Source organism: Puccinia triticina, chromosome 9A (assembly GCF_026914185.1).
Source record: "Puccinia triticina chromosome 9A, complete sequence".
Classification (NCBI taxonomy): domain Eukaryota; kingdom Fungi; phylum Basidiomycota; class Pucciniomycetes; order Pucciniales; family Pucciniaceae; genus Puccinia; species Puccinia triticina.
In genome coordinates, this window is record NC_070566.1 from 4,865,790 (window position 1) to 4,881,283 (window position 15,494).

At 45.1% G+C, this 15,494-nt stretch overlaps 4 protein-coding genes across 4 annotated transcripts; 2 read left to right on the top strand and 2 right to left on the bottom strand.

Annotated features, from left to right (window-relative positions):
• Positions 1-151: 151 nt before the first annotated feature.
• PtA15_9A493 (uncharacterized protein) lies at positions 152-820 on the bottom strand (the record flags this gene model as incomplete). Its single annotated transcript, XM_053172707.1, has 1 exon — positions 152-820. One exon carries the CDS (start codon positions 818-820, stop codon positions 152-154), a length of 669 nt encoding a protein of 222 aa, XP_053023921.1.
• Positions 821-6,837: 6,017 nt separating this feature from the next.
• PtA15_9A494 (uncharacterized protein) lies at positions 6,838-9,285 on the top strand (the record flags this gene model as incomplete). The annotated part of the gene is made up of 4 exons (XM_053172708.1): positions 6,838-6,994; positions 7,076-7,921; positions 8,015-8,918; positions 9,006-9,285. The coding sequence occupies 4 exons, from the start codon at positions 6,838-6,840 to the stop codon at positions 9,283-9,285; spliced, it is 2,187 nt and encodes a 728-aa protein (XP_053023922.1).
• A 1,297-nt stretch (positions 9,286-10,582) lies between these two features.
• Positions 10,583-11,783, top strand: PtA15_9A495 (uncharacterized protein; the record flags this gene model as incomplete). Its single annotated transcript, XM_053172709.1, has 6 exons — positions 10,583-10,682; positions 10,799-10,862; positions 11,039-11,103; positions 11,184-11,284; positions 11,372-11,615; positions 11,767-11,783. The coding sequence occupies 6 exons, from the start codon at positions 10,583-10,585 to the stop codon at positions 11,781-11,783; spliced, it is 591 nt and encodes a 196-aa protein (XP_053023923.1).
• A 2,080-nt stretch (positions 11,784-13,863) lies between these two features.
• PtA15_9A496 (uncharacterized protein) lies at positions 13,864-14,902 on the bottom strand (the record flags this gene model as incomplete). Its single annotated transcript, XM_053172710.1, has 6 exons — positions 13,864-13,960; positions 14,042-14,261; positions 14,327-14,383; positions 14,466-14,570; positions 14,632-14,685; positions 14,764-14,902. 6 exons carry the CDS (start codon positions 14,900-14,902, stop codon positions 13,864-13,866), a joined length of 672 nt encoding a protein of 223 aa, XP_053023924.1.
• Positions 14,903-15,494: the final 592 nt, after the last annotated feature.

A 15,494-nucleotide genomic window follows, 5' to 3' on the forward strand; every position in this document is an offset into this window, starting at 1 on the left:
GACCGCATTAGGGTCGAGACAAGGAAAATGCAAATGCATGGACATCATCACTACGGATTCATAAGATCTGATATCTACCGCAAAAACATTGAAAATGGAATTGTATGTGAAAGGATGGTGTACGGCAGGCCATGACAATATTCGCCAAATTTTAACGGTTCCGGAGTGATTCCGCCTGGCGGGCTTTCTTCCGTTGTGACTCGATTTCCTTCTCCTGAGCTTTCGTCGGTAGAAGCGTCAATAGCTTGGGGGCTGATGATTCCGCCTCGATGGCTTGCTTCCGTTGCTCTTCTTCCTGTTGTTTCGTTAGTAGAAACGGGAGTTCCCGGGGGGTTGATGATCCCGCCTGGTCGGCTTTCTTCCGTCGCAACTCGGGTGCGTTGTTCTTCGGCTGCAGAAACATTGAGGTGCGCGGGGGGTGTGACGCGGGGGGTTCGACTCGGGTGCGCGAGGCGGGTAACGCGGAGGGTTGGAGACCGGGCGAGTAGCGTAACCCGGCGCGTGCGACTCCGAGGGCAAGTGCGGCTTCCAGTGTCAGGAGCCGCTTGTCATCATGGTAACAATCCTGAGGATTGCGTGCCAAGTTGCGCCAGAATATCACCCCGCACCTCTCCATGTTATTACATCTCCATATTGACTTAGGACGGAGTACTGGACATGGTACTGGGCCAGGGGCTCCACACACTGCCATCACTTTGTCCTTAAGCCGATAGCTGGAGCTGGGGTCTGGACACCTGGGACATGAAGGATTGGGAGCCGTGACCATGATGGATAGGATGAGAGCCACGAGAAGGCCGTAGGCAGCAATTGAGAGTTTCATCAGCGAGATAGTGCAATGTATGCCGTTTGCGGATCGAAGCAGCTTTGGCGTGGCGCTAAGAATTTCTTGAACGGTATGTTGAGAAGTATGCGAGGGTGTTTTGCTGTCTCTGAAAGGGGAAGCGAGGGTGGGTCTTTTATACCCTGCCGCCATGAATAGAAAGATACGAGCGAACAACGATGCAGCCTCATGAGACTACCCTGAGGTGTCTGAGACAGGTAGGAACAGGCGGGCGAGACCGGCTACTATGAAGCTATGTATCAACCGGTACGGAAAAATTAATCGGGCTCGCCTCAAAAATCAAGAAATGACTCTAAGCCTCATCCCGGAGGACGGGGGAATAGTTGTTAGCGTGTGATAAAGATTGTAGCCGCGTCTAGCCGCGTGCACTCGGCTGTACTTATCGGTGACTACAAAGGAATTACTACCAAATACAAGCCTGTCACTCGTCGGAACCTCCAGCGGCTTCACTACCCACTGGCACCCAACAACCAAACGGGCTGACATACATAAATAGCTCCAAACTCAAGGGTGTCTGAGATAAGCAGGAATAGAAGGGCAAGGCGAGTGGGTAGTGAAGTGATCCATGTCCGGTACGGCACAACCAAACGGGCTATAGCCCCAGATTAAAGAAAGGGAGTTGAAAAATTGACTCCCATAAATTAATTAATCGACTCCCAAAACATGTTTACGTCGCGCGGACCACCTCACGACGTCCAAGCCGGGTCCGCGGGACCAACTTTTGACCCGCGCGGATGTTGGGAGTCGGAAAATTAAGTCCGCTATCCAGAATGGGAGTTGGAATTTTAATTTCACAAAAAATTACGGAAAATAAAGAAAGATTTATACCTCCACACTGGGGCACCTAAAGCCCCTCAAAATTTTACAGCGGCCATAAAGTACTCTGAATAGCACCTGATGAGCTTCACTGCATTGGCACACCCCAGGAATGGGGTGTGCTACTGTGGGTCTAATTTGGTAGAATTCCTACTAAGGAAATCCGCCAAAGCCTTAGCTACAGTGCCCCAAACCCCCCAAAATTTTACAGTGGGCATTAAAGCCTCTGAAAAGAACATGTTGAACTTCTTGACAGTGGGAAACCCCAGGAAAGAGGTGTGCTACTGTGGGTCTAATTTGGCGGATTTCCTTAGTTGCACCAAAGTGCACCAAAATTTTGGATCATGAAACAAAATACTCTGTACCCAAATTTTTAGCTGCAAGGCAGTAACACACCAGCATAAAATAATTTTGAGGCAGCTGGGGCTTTTGGTCATATCTGCTACTAATTGACTCCGCAACAGATAATATTGCCTCTGCCACAGTTGATAGCGCCTCCGCAAGAATTAATAGTGCCTCCGCCACAGTTAACAGTGCCTCCACCACATTTAATAGTGCCTCCACCGCAGTTAATAGTGCCTCTGCCACAGTTAATAGTGCCTCCACCACAGTTAATCCCAGCTGCCTCAAAAATATTTTATGCTGGTGTGTTACTGCCTTGCAGCTGTCAATTTGGGTACAGAGTATTTTATTTCATTATCCAAAATTTGGTGCACTTTGGGACACTGTGGCAAAGGCTTTGGCGGATTTCCTTCGTAGGAAATCCACCAAATTAGACACAAAGTAGCACACCCCTTTCCTGGTGTTTCCCACTGTCAAGAAGTTCAACATGTTCTTTTCAGAGGCTTATATGCCCACTGAATTTTGGGGGGCTTTAGGGCACTGTAGCTAAGGCTTTGGCGGATTTCCTTAGTAGGGATTCCACCAAATTAGACCCACAGTAGCACACCCCTTTCCTAGGGTGTGCCAATGCTGTGAAGCTCATCAGGTGCTATTCAGAGTACTTTAAAATGATGGCCGCTGTAAAATTTTGGGGGGCTTTAGGTTCCCCAGTGAAATTTTTCTTTATTTTCCGTCATTATTTGTGAAATTAAAATTCCGACTCCCATTCTGGATAGCGAAATTAATTTTCCAACTCCCAGAATCTGCATGGGTCAAACTTTGGTCACGCGGACCGGGAACGGACGTCCTGAGGTGGTCTGCGCGACATCAATGGCTTTTGGGAGTCAATATTTCAACTCCCTAAAGAAATGAGGACATAATATCCAATCTGCTAGTCAATCATTTTGTTGCCGGGCCTTTCCAGGATTACCTTTCCAGGCCCATGAGCCTTATTCCTATGGATGTAATTTCTTCAATGTCTTTGTGATCCACCTATCCTTAGCTAGGTGCAGCCCAGAGACAAGCTTATGTCTCTCAAGCTGTCTGAGTATGGGTTGTAGAGGAAGTCCCCCGCTTTCAATTGCCCTGCGTCTTTTAACTGCCCCTTTTTTGTCAGGGTACCACTGCAAAAAAAAACTTGAGAAACTGATGTCAGTTGAAATGCAGTTACCATGCTAGTACTTTGATCAGTACCTGGGTTCTTCCAGGGTACTTCCAGCATAGCTCAGCATGGCCAGGTGCCAAGCCACAAGGCACAGCTGCTCAGTGCTTTATTTTGAGCACTGTGCCTCCAGGTGTCCTCAGACACTCATCCTTGACAATGGACTGCACAAGTCCATGGTGTAACCTCATGGACGCCTCCCTCCCAGCAGAGAGGCCATCCACTTGGGTACAAGCGTGAAGCGTGTTGACTGGGAGCAATCCCTCCCAGTCAAGTCCGGTCCAGGTTGGCAAACCATGGATCTCCTGAGCATTTGCCTCAGAGACCATGGATCCCAGCTGAGCAATTGCCTCAGAACTCAGTCTTGTCTAGTGCACTGCACTAGAATGATGTTCAGCAAATTCCTGATATTCCAGGCTGTTCCAGCCTGGGATTCATTTGTATGAACCTGGTTCTAATTGAGTATTGACTCAAGTATGCTGCATGTCAACTGGCAGCGGTTTCTTGAGTTTTTTTTTTTCATAGTGGCACGTCTCTAAAGTTACCTTACCCTGAATGAAAGCAACAACTTCATCTATCTAGGCAGAGTACTAACTAGCAAAAACAAGGCCGGCATGTAGTATTGCTTGCATAATTGGTGTTCCATAGAGGACTAGCTTTGCAAATGTGTAGGTCTTTATTGGTACTGGGCGGAAAAGTTCCAAAAAAATATAAAAAATGATGACACTAAGATCTAAAGATAGCTGGGCAACTCCTACTCCCAACATGGGAATTGCAAGAAAAAATGCCAAAAATACCAAGACTTCCAGGTTTGCCCACTGAATGTCAAGAGGTGGTATACACAACAATGCCTAACATTTGGGAGTTGCTGATGGATTTATTGGAGTTATTTTCCCAAGCCTCTATAATAATATGAGAGTACATTTATCTGATCAGAATCATCTTTTTTACAATAGTTTGTTTGGCTTAAGGGCAAAATCAGCTCTACTTGCAATGGTGAGCCGCTACACTAAACCAAGCTAAACAGCCCCTGTGTGATAGCCTAGTGGCTTTTAGCTTTGGCAGCTTCAGCCATAATGTTAGCAGAATTTTAGCGGCACTACACTAAAACTCCGCTAAATTATGCCGCTTTTAGCCAAAACCCCCTCTAAAAAGAGGCATAGCGCAGCGTAGCATGGTTGGTTTTTGTTTGCCTGCAGTTAGCGCTGCATTAATTCCGCCAAAATTAATGGGCTTCTGCTGCGCTATTGCTAATGATAGCATAGCTGACCCAGTGTTACTACTTTTGCACTTTCAGTTGCTTGAATTTCAACTCAAGATGATCTCTTTTGTAATTGAATAATTTGGTTCATCTTGGTGCTATTTGTTTTGAGAAGAGAAGAATCCAAAATTTTCTTTTTCTTTTATTATCTGGGTTTTCTGAATTCAGTGCATTATAAGTGTGGGAGTCTTATTCCCCCTGTTAATTCAGGGGTTTTATCCATCTGTATTGATATGAGAGAAAACAGAAAAGGGAAAGATGAATTGGTAGAAAATAAATCAATAGTGTTTGAAATTGTTGAGATTAAGGGAAACATGGGTGTCTCTAAATTTGATGTGGGTGTACCACCTTTCAAAGGAGAAATGCTCTGAATTTTATGACCTACAAAGAGATAGTCTAAGGGTATAGGGGTAGTGAACCCTCCAAATATTCAAAAATGATTCACAGATGGGATATAAGGTAGTATTTTTCTTCATTTTTTTATGTGTATCTGTGTATCAATTGCATCACTTCTGAATTGGTTAGTTGAGAGCCTTCAGATGATCCTCGAGATTCTGGAGAGAACAAATAGAGATATAAGATCAATTCATCAGCCTAGTGTCAGTGAATAGGAATGATTGAAATGAAAAGAAGAAAAGACATAATGAGAAGCCCTTACAGATATTCCTTTTTCATCTCTCTCCTAATCCAATATCACAAAAGCTGGACAAAACAGATCATATAAATATGTAAGAAGAGGAGATTTGACTCTTAGTCATTGATAGATGAGCTTATCCATAGAAAAAAGCATACATTATTCCAGTATGTCTCCATTCCACTGTAGTAGTTCCTCTGCTGGGGTTTTGCTTGTTACTTGAAACAATTTTTCTAATGGACCCTTGATTTGTCCTCCTGTTCCCGTATTTTTCAGTTGGAAATAATAAAATGAGTCCTCCACCCATTTATTGCAGAATTCACCGGAAATTGAGCAATCTGCATGTAGAACAGGCAGAGATGAAAGCATTCATCTGTGAGCCTAAAGTTGATTTCATGTACAAGTCATGAACAAAAAACATAGATCATGAACAAAAAACATAGATACCACGACGCACCATATTCTGGTGCTTCTTTCAGCTCCTCCATCCCCTTTTCTTGCCAGTCGTTGGATTTGGCAAAATTTGCTGATGGTTCTCCTATTCCACTGGATCCTTTCACTTCTTGTCCCGCATTTTCTGCTGCAGTACGGTGTTCCTTGCGCGGGAGCTTAGCGGCTTGGAGACAGAGATCGCAAGTGCAACTTAGATCATGGAGCCCAGGTTCTGTTTGGCAACAAAATCATCACAGGCTGAGTTTGCAGGGGCTGAAGAAATGTAAGAAAACCCGAGCACAAAGAGACATTTACCATTCCACGGAAGTTGCTGCAGGTAGACTGGAGGCTCTCCTGGAAGATCTGCAAAAAGATTTCTTCGCCCATTGGGAGCTTTCGATAAACGCCTATCATGCCTTCGCTCATTCGGAGACTTGACATCTTTGCCTACAAACAGCGAGTACGTCCAATTTCTCGAAGCGAAGACTCAGTTTGAAAGCATATATTTATTTATTTTCAACAGAATGAGAATCTTCAAGGAACACTCACGACAACACGATTTACACGAGGTAAACATCGAGGCAGCTCTCAATGGTGAGACCATTAAGCAAGATAGATGGACTAGGAGGATGATGTGGTATCTCATGAAATTAAAAGGCTGCATCAGTTGCGGTCCCAAAGAATCTGTTTTTCTTTTGTCAAGCTTGATTGAAAATCAAAATGGATCCAGAGGACGACCCGTCTCAAGTAGAAATATGGGCTTTGTATTCAGTTTTTTACCAGTGGTAAAAGGAAGCAGAGATATGGGTCACATCGAGACCGGTCACGGTCACTATAGTCAGTCGCCCAGAGGCAGAATCATCTGCAGCATGCGGATGAGCTGCTGAATTGTTTGTGACGGAGAGCGGCCTTTTTGATGCAACACGGCAGCATCAGTATGTATCAGACCTCGAAGGCTTGAAGGACCCTAGGAGGCTGTATTATCAATGGTGTTTCTACGGTGCTCTGGCCTCAAAGACCTGATGATGACAAAGGAATGTACAGATTCACGACAGGCTAACAAACCCCCGGCGTGCAAGTTGTGCAACACAACAAGCCGCCAAGCGTAACTTCACAACAGCTGCCAAGCGCTATGCAATATGCATCAGTAGATATGACCAAATTGAATATGCAACTGCATCAGTGGATTACACCAGATTTTTGTTCATCCCACCGCGGCACCCGAACCTTGCATCATTTCTTCTCCGTCTGATTTCTGGAACTTGCTCAAGCAGAATAGAACTTCTTCGAACATCCGAAAAATAACAAAAATGGCTCGAGGAAAGCCACAAAGGCCTGGGAAACGACCAAGCCGGTCGAAACCCCAGAACGTCAGACCCGATGTTGCGAAGTTCGACCCGAGGCAGAGCAGCATCAAACGATTGGCCGATTGGGACCAAGAGGAGGCCCAAGACGAACAGGATGACTGTAAGACTCACTGCGCAATTGAATTTCACTTCCTCATCCTGTCAAAAACAATTGAAACTGACTTTTTTGACCCATGTGCAGTCTTCGAAGGATTGGATAAAGTTTCGCTCCAACAGACAAGTCGGGATACGAGGTTTGAAAACGACTTGGAGGATCCAGAACAGCTGTTGGACATCGATGACGGTGAAGAAGATGATGAACAGTATGTTGACGACCAATCAGAGAGTGAAAGCGAGAAATCGAAGCCGAGGAAACAACGCAAGCCGAAAGTCTCAGTTGACAACTCTCACAAAGGCCGGTTCGCAAAAGGAACCTCAGCCTTGGAGACTCATTCCGACTCGATCAATTCGGAAGAAGGATCGGACGACGATGAAGATCAGCTGCAGCTGGATCAAAACGATCTCGAGCTAGAAGGAGACGGAAAAATGGACGAGAATGATGGTTCCTCAGAAGAGGATGAATCAACTTGGAAATCGTATCACGTAACAAAGTCAAAATCGAAAAAGAAGAAGACCACCAACGATCCAGAAGCTGTCGCGCAGGAAGAGGAGCGAAGGGCGTTGGAACTGGAAGAAGTCAAAAGACTACAAGTCAAGGCCAGATCGAAATTGACATCTAGCGATTTCTCGTCATATTTGGACTATGCGTCCGACGAGGAAATCCTTGCTACCAAAGCTACCGAGAAACTCAACCAAGATAGAATCTCTTCTTCGCATTCAACTCTAGTGAAAGAGTTTGATTCAGAACCTGCAGCGGTTGCTTATCTTCTCAAGACTAAGCCGGAGTGTCTGGCTCTTTTGACCGATTTTCGACGATCGTTGGGCGCCTTGTCTGAGCTTCAAGACAAGGTATCCTCTCCAAGTGAACTGATCGATGGAGATCCGGATAAGAACGAATTCAATCGTGCAATTGACCTGCTGCATTATCGTGTGTCTCCCTACTTCACATTCATGTTTTCCGGATGATCTAGGACCCCTGTGAGAAAACAGCTTACCATGCGATGTTTTCGTCTTTTTTTAGATGTCCTATCCACATACGTATCGACCACGGCATTCTATATGCACCTCTCACTCCACATTCCACCCCCTGCTCCCGCATTGCTAGGATCGGTGACGAAATCGCTGATCGACCTACGAAACACATTAAATCTGATGGAGCAAGTGGGCTTGATTGGAGACGGCTCAGGAGATGAACTCGGCGGGTCTGGGACGTTTGACGGCGAATTTCCTGCCTCGGAATTCGATCAAGAGCTGCGCGATCTGCTCTTTGATCAATCAGATCTGGATGAACACATCGAGCCGAGCAGCAAGCGTCGTAAGTCGTCAGGCCAAGGTTCCGCGAAATCTCAGCCCGACGAAGACAAAGGGTCAGCTCAAACTCAATCCCAGAAAACGAAGAAAAAGAAAAAGAAAGTCTCGAAGAAAGTCTCTCACATTGAAGTGGAGGATCCGAACGAGTTATTGAAGAACCTACCGCCAAGACCCTCGAAGTCAATCCTCAACTCTTCTGAGCTTAATGATAGAATCGATGTCGATTTCCTCGAATCAACTTCGTTATCTGAAAAGGAAGCAACCGAGAAAGAGAAGAAGAAGAAAAGCTTACGATTTTATACTGCCAAGATTGACGCCAAAGGCAAGAGGAGAGAAAAAGCCCTCGCGGGTACGGGGATCGTTAGTGGGGATAGTGACTTGCCTTACATTACGAAGGAATCTCAACGCCGCGAATTTCTCAAGAAACAAGATCATTCCATGCCAGATATTGACGATGATGTTGGCCAGTTTGATGATAGTCTTGATGGCTATCAGCCTGATGTATCTTTCGACCAGGATGGCCAATCAGATTACTATAGCACTATCAAGGAACTAAAATTATCGGCCAAGAAAACAAAGAAAATGCAACATGATGGGAAGAGAATGGCAGACCGGTAAGCTATTGATGTTTTATATATTCCTAGTAGGAGAAAAAAGAGGAAACTGACCCGAGTAAACTATTGCCGACGCGTTTGATACAGTAATGCCTTGATGACCGAAGCAGAAGGCGGCGCAGCAAGCGGGCCGCGCGAGATCAGTCGACAGATCCTGAAGAACAAAGGATTGACACCCAAGCGGGCAAAGGAAAACCGGAATCCGCGAGTCAAGAAACGCAAAAGATTCCAGAAGGCTGAGCAGAAGATATCTAGCCAACGGCCCACGTTCAAACCCGACCAGGCCGCACAAAGTCGAACCCTTAATGGCTACCAGGGCGAGAAATCTGGCGTCAAGGTCGGAGTCGTCAAGAGTCGTAAACTCTAGCCTCGGCCCTTCCTACTCTCTCTTGCTTGTTGTCCTGTCTCCAATTTGCGCTCTTTTGGTATCCGTCTCCCGTTGCCTTTATCACCTTTCTTTTTTATCGGTAAAAGAAAGTGGCGAAGCGTTACTCAAATCGTGGAATTCGATATTCCAATAGTGCGTTAAGCTTGTGCGCAAGACACTGTTTATCTAGAATACCATTGAACTACATAGCCCAACCCCAACAATATCCCCTACTTGCTCATCGTTGTTGATACTCTTTTAGCCTCTATCCCACGTTCTACCTTCTGTATGTGCGTTGTTGCTCCCCTATGGAACTGAGGAATCGTACTCTACTAGTCTTATCACAAATGGGGAAGAGAGTGCTGCCTCCACAAAAGAAAAATAAACACTGATAGATTACGTAGTTAGACACACGTCTACTGCAGTTCTTTGTCATTAATGCGCACCACAAGCCGGTAAATGGGTGCGGATCGTTCCAGGCCCAGGTCTCAATGCAACTTTCCTCCAGTTTTGAGCTACAGATCAGGAATGGACGGATCCAAAGCTGGAGAAACGGATGAAGTAATGCTACCCCGCACGACAGGGGCGCCTCATACCAGAGGTCTCCGTGCTATGTATCAGACTGCCAGTTGCGGATGCTCAGAGCATCCGCATTAGTGACGGTCGGGCGGCGTTGAGCGAATTCCCACCGCGGGCGCAGAACCGGGCGGAGACGCACAACCGGGTGGAGAGAACTTGCTGGCCGGCCGGCCGGCTCATAATGCTTTGCCAAGCTATGTATGTAAAGAGAACATACATCAGCTGAAACCTCCGGAAAGAGATACACATTTATGTACTCCAAACCTTAAAGGGTTGAAACCTGTTGCCAATTGTATGTGTACAGATGTACCTTAACCTCACTCAAATCATCGGAGTGCGAGGCTTGTTTCCTCTGAAGTAGGTGAACGATTCCATCTCGGATGGTTGTAACTGGGCGAAGCTGGCGGTTCCCATGTCTGTGTGTATCCTTGACTGTACGCCATTCGTTCCGACACATCCTAGACAGGGGTCGGATTTTCTAGCTGATCACTTGATTTCCTTTTTTCCACTTCACGACCGCATGATCGTATGAATTAATGCATCTCAATCTGCATATAACCTTGCCTCTTCTGAAGAGCCCATCCTACCTACAACACTCGTTAACCATCTCGTGTCGTTAACCATCTCGTGTCGTTAACCATCTCGTGTCGTTAACCATCTCGTGTCGTTAACCATCTCGTGTCGTTAACCATCTCGTGGGAAATAGAAGACTTGAAATATGGCCGATAATGTCGCAACGAAATCTCCACTGGCGACCTTGTTTCATTTCCTGGGACTTGGTTTGCTATTGAATGCCTTCCGGCTCACTTATCGCCCAGGTCTGGCCTCATCTTTCTGCCTTGATTTCGAGAAATGGAATACAAAGCCTCAACTGACGGATAGCTACATATTAAATCGCCCGGGGAACTATGCCATCTCTATTTCGATCTTCCAGACTATTTTATCTTGGCTTTATTCGCCAAGATGGGCGGTCGCGCCAATTTTCTCACTATGTGGGGGTGAGTCAGTTTTCTTGACATGAAATTGCTCACATAGAGGTAATTCCTCACCCGGAGGCTGACTTCCTCGTTTCTTCTTTCCCTTCTCTGTTGGATTGCAAAAATCGCAAAAAATGTTGAAATCTGAACTCCGTTTGCGAAAAAAATAATCCGATTGAAATATTTCCCTCATAAAGCTTGTTCTTTTCGACGGTCACTTTCGTTTTCAATACTTTGATTACCTTGTTTCCCAGGAATTCGTGTGGGTACAAGGTCTCTTTGGGGACCTGGTAGTTTCCAAAGACGGCGCTTTCGCTTACCAATTAATTCTCAATTATCTAGCTCTACGGGATTTCAGAAAGTTATCACTTGCGATTGCATTGCCGATCGAGTCGGTAGTTACAACGCTTTATTGGCCCATAGTTCTCTATAATCCTAAGATGGTGAGTTATGTTTGATGATAGACAATAACTAAGAATCGCTATTTAACAGCACAGACGGTGACATTTTTACGGGGACCTTTTTGAAAGATGATGAATCCCGAGCTCGAAGCAGTCTTTCCTCTTACTGTGGATCTGGCTCTGCATCTCTACCCAGCAATATTGCTTTGGATAGATTATTTTGCTTTTTCAGATCGGTTTGCTAGCTCTTCGAATGGCAAGATCAAGCTCTCCAACAGTATCCAACTGAGCACCTTGGAACTGAATACCATAATAACCGTGGCATATGTCTCTCGAATTGAGCTGTTGTCTAGCCTAAAAAGCGAAGTTCCACGTAAGTTGGTCCATCCCTATACCAAATGCTGATAGAGCCTTGAAATTAAATATGTAAATGTGTTGTTTTTTGTTTTTTGACAAAATAACATCGGCATGTCATTACCCAAAGTCCCCTATCCCTTTTTGAACGTTGTCAATTTTTCAATCAGGTTACCAATCTACGTAGCATCAGCCAGCCTTAGCTATATGTACATCTGCGTTGCTGAGAGTCTGCATAGCTTTTTCATAAAATCTTAGCTTATTTTGGAGATGTGAATATATTTGTATCAACAACTATCGATGAGGAGAATGAATCTCCTTCCATGAACACAGCATTGGCAATGACAGTGTGTTGCAAGACGGAGCTACGCTGAGTAGTCCGTTGGCTGGTTCAAATCAGTTCAAATCGTGTTTCTTATACCAGCTATTCCCAGTCAGTTTATTATTAGTACACTTGACTGGCACCAGATTTACTTCATAACCATGAATCACATTTGGGTTACATTTAGGGGCTTACTAAATGCCCCTGGTTTTTCCGCGTTCATACCCGGTTTTTGCGTGCCCCTTTTCTGCATTCATACCCGGTTTTTTTCTGCTTCTTTTTAGGCGACACAAATTATATCTAAATTCCTCTAAAATTATGATAAGAATTAGGGTGCATTCAAAAGCGCCAAAAGTCCACTTTTGAATAATTAAATAATGCATACCGGTTTTTTGTGTACCCACTTTTCTGGGGTAATTACTAAGAGAATCTTTTTTGTTACATGTCCCAGCCCCACAGTAAATTCAGGGCACTTAAAATTTGCATATCCTGCGTTCCCTGAAATTTTTGGGATACATAGAGGGTGTGCAGCGGGCTTAGTAGGAAAATTCCTACTAACTGTATAACTTTTTTGCTACATTTTAAAACAGTCTGAAAATTTGAGGGATTCTGAATCTTTGTATATTATTTGCGGTTGCATCAAAACATGAGATATAAGGGGTGTGTGGCAGTCTTAATATGAAAAATCTGGCTGACTGTATAACTTTTGTGTTACATTTCCAAACAGTCTAAGGCCCCGTTTGAAGCCAATATAATTGCGCAATATAATCTGGAATTTTGTGACATCTGATCAAGTTTTGGCGGAGCTGATCAGATGTCACATAGGATGTCAGGCAAAAAAACTCATATATTGCCTGAATTATATTGCCTCCAAACGGGGCCTATTAAAAGTTCCAAAGATTATTAATTGTCATATATTATCTGTGCCCTGAAATTGATTGCAATTATTTGGCATGAGACATGGGAGGTGTACACTAGGAGGTGTTATGACTGCCATACATCCCCTGCATCTCATGTTTTGATACCACCCCATTGCTAAGAACTGCAGGGTGCTGATAATTTACATACAAAGATTAATAATACCTGAAAATTTTAGACTGTTTGAAAATGTAACACAAAAGTTGTACAGTTACCCAGATTTTTCTTATTAAGCCTGCTGCACTCCCCTTATATCTCATGTTTTGATGCACCCCATTTCTATCAGCTTCAGGGCACAAATAATATACAAACATTAAGAATCCCTCAAATTTTTAGACTGTTTTAAAATGTAGCAAAATTTTAGACTGTTTTAAAATGTAGGAGTTTTCCTACTAAGCCCGCTGCACACCCTCTATGTATCCCAAAAATTTAAGGGAACGCAGGATATGCAAATTTATAAGTGCCTGAAGAGTAATTACCCCAGAAAAGGGGGTATGCACAAAATTAAGAATTTTTTTTTTTCAATGCTGAATGTATGATGATTATTTTCATGATTTTTGATGAATTTTGATCTCATTTGCGTCGTGTAGAAATGAGTAGAAAAAAGGGGGTATGAATGCGGAAAAGGGGGTACGCAAAAACCGGCTATGAAAGCGGAAATACCCGGGTACGTTTAGTAACCCTCTATATTTAACTATAATAGAGGAGGACTTCCCGTCAATTTGGGAACCCCTTCCAGACCCAGATCTGAGCCAAATTTTACAGGGAGATCTAGGCTTTGGGACTCTGGGAGGCTCCCAGATTGCGACGGGAACTCCTCCAGAAAGCAGATAGAAAAAATAAATCTGAATTCCAATTGGGTGCGAGCACATATTTATATAGATTATTCCCGCAGAAGTACTTTTTGGAATACAAATGTAAGACAGCAAAATGCCCATGATAGTTCAGATAGAAATGATTGCTGAGTAAATTGACGGCTTGATAGTCCATAACTAATGCAAATCTTCTTGGAGGGTTCAGATATAGCTTATTGGAAAAAAAACGAGGACAAAAAGGTGGCAACGGCCAAGGAGAAGCCATTCCAGCCCAATGAAGCTCCGGAAGAACTTTTGGGGCTGGCTTCCCTGCAAACATGGAAAGATGATATTTCTTGTCAGCAAACTGTGAATTGTACCGCTGGGAATGAATCATAACGGTATACATACTGTTTCGGGGGATCGGCATTGCCATCCGTGGGAGAACTTGTTGTCGTCGGCGGAGTGCTGGTACTGCCGGTTGTGGAATTGGTTTGAGGTGGAGCATTCTTGTCGGTCGGGGAGCCTCCGGGAGCGGACTTGTCACCACTTCCATCGTTCTCCCCGTTTCCTTTCCCTTTTCCATCGTTGCCGTTTCCAGAGCTTCCGGATTCACTGCACCCTTTACACCCTGTTTGCAATTGACGGGTTAGCCGGAGACAAGACGCATGTATCGAAACATCGGGGATGTCTTACTAGCTCTGCCAGTCGGTCGCCCGTAGCAAATGAAACTCCGATTCTCTGCAACGCAAACTGAACCCCCCATTTGATTTAGCTTGACATCGACAACCAATTGGTCATATCGCACTGTCATGAGATAGGCGGTGGAGCTCACTTGACATGGTTGCAGATGACCTGCCGTATGAGACGGTACATTTTTCAGTAGTTAGCGGGGGTTTTGGGTCGTCCATTTTGTGACTAGTGGTACAGTTTGTGGCGGCTAATCCGATGTCCCATGGTCAGCTTAGCAGTTGGGAAGACAATATAACAAAGCAACTCACTGACGTAGCCAGTGCAGCCGCCAGCGCACACCCTATTCCGGACGCCGTTGCAAGCTGCAATGAGGAAATAAGTGAAGCGAAGGTTAGCGTTGCTTCGACTGTGGTCACAGTTTGAATCGACATGAGCCTTACAGGCAGCAGTGGAGTTCGCATTGTCGTACCACCAACAGTCCTGGTCCCAAGGTGCCGCAGTCTTCCCTTCTGCAAGCACGCCGGATGAGAATAACACAGCAACAAAGAGGGAGGCGATGGTTATAGGATGGAAAGCCATTGGAAATAGTAGTGCTCTTGCTATGGTGTAGGTGCGAATGCAATGTTATGTTCGAAGAGCTCTGTGAGATCGAGCTTGTAGGAACGCAGCTGGATCACGGAGGGGGCACTGGGGGATGGCGTGTCGCCAGGCTGAGGAGGTTAAAGTTATTAAGCCGTACCCTGGTCACCACACCAGGGCCCGGTGTACTTGCACATAGAAAGCGAGGCTATATAGGCCCCTTGTATTGAGACCACAGGGACCCGACAGTACTGGGGGCCCTGGATGGCTGTATGTATGCCTTCAGACATTGAGCGGCTGGGCTACTCGTGTCTCCAGAGCCCAGAGCGCCTCTTGCAAGTTGGTGTATGTTTGTCACCCGAGACAACACGATTTCAACTACTCAGTAGCCAGGCTCAGAAAAATTCAGAGGCTACTGAGTAGCTGAAATGCGGCTTCACGCAACCTCACTCAGACGCGCGCTACCTCACCCCCTCACTTGTGCACTTGTAAGACTTTAATATAATAACACTTCCGAGACCCTTACAAGCTCGGCAGAACCTCAAGTCCGGTAAACCTTTCTTTTTGGACTTTGACATATATGAGCATGTAA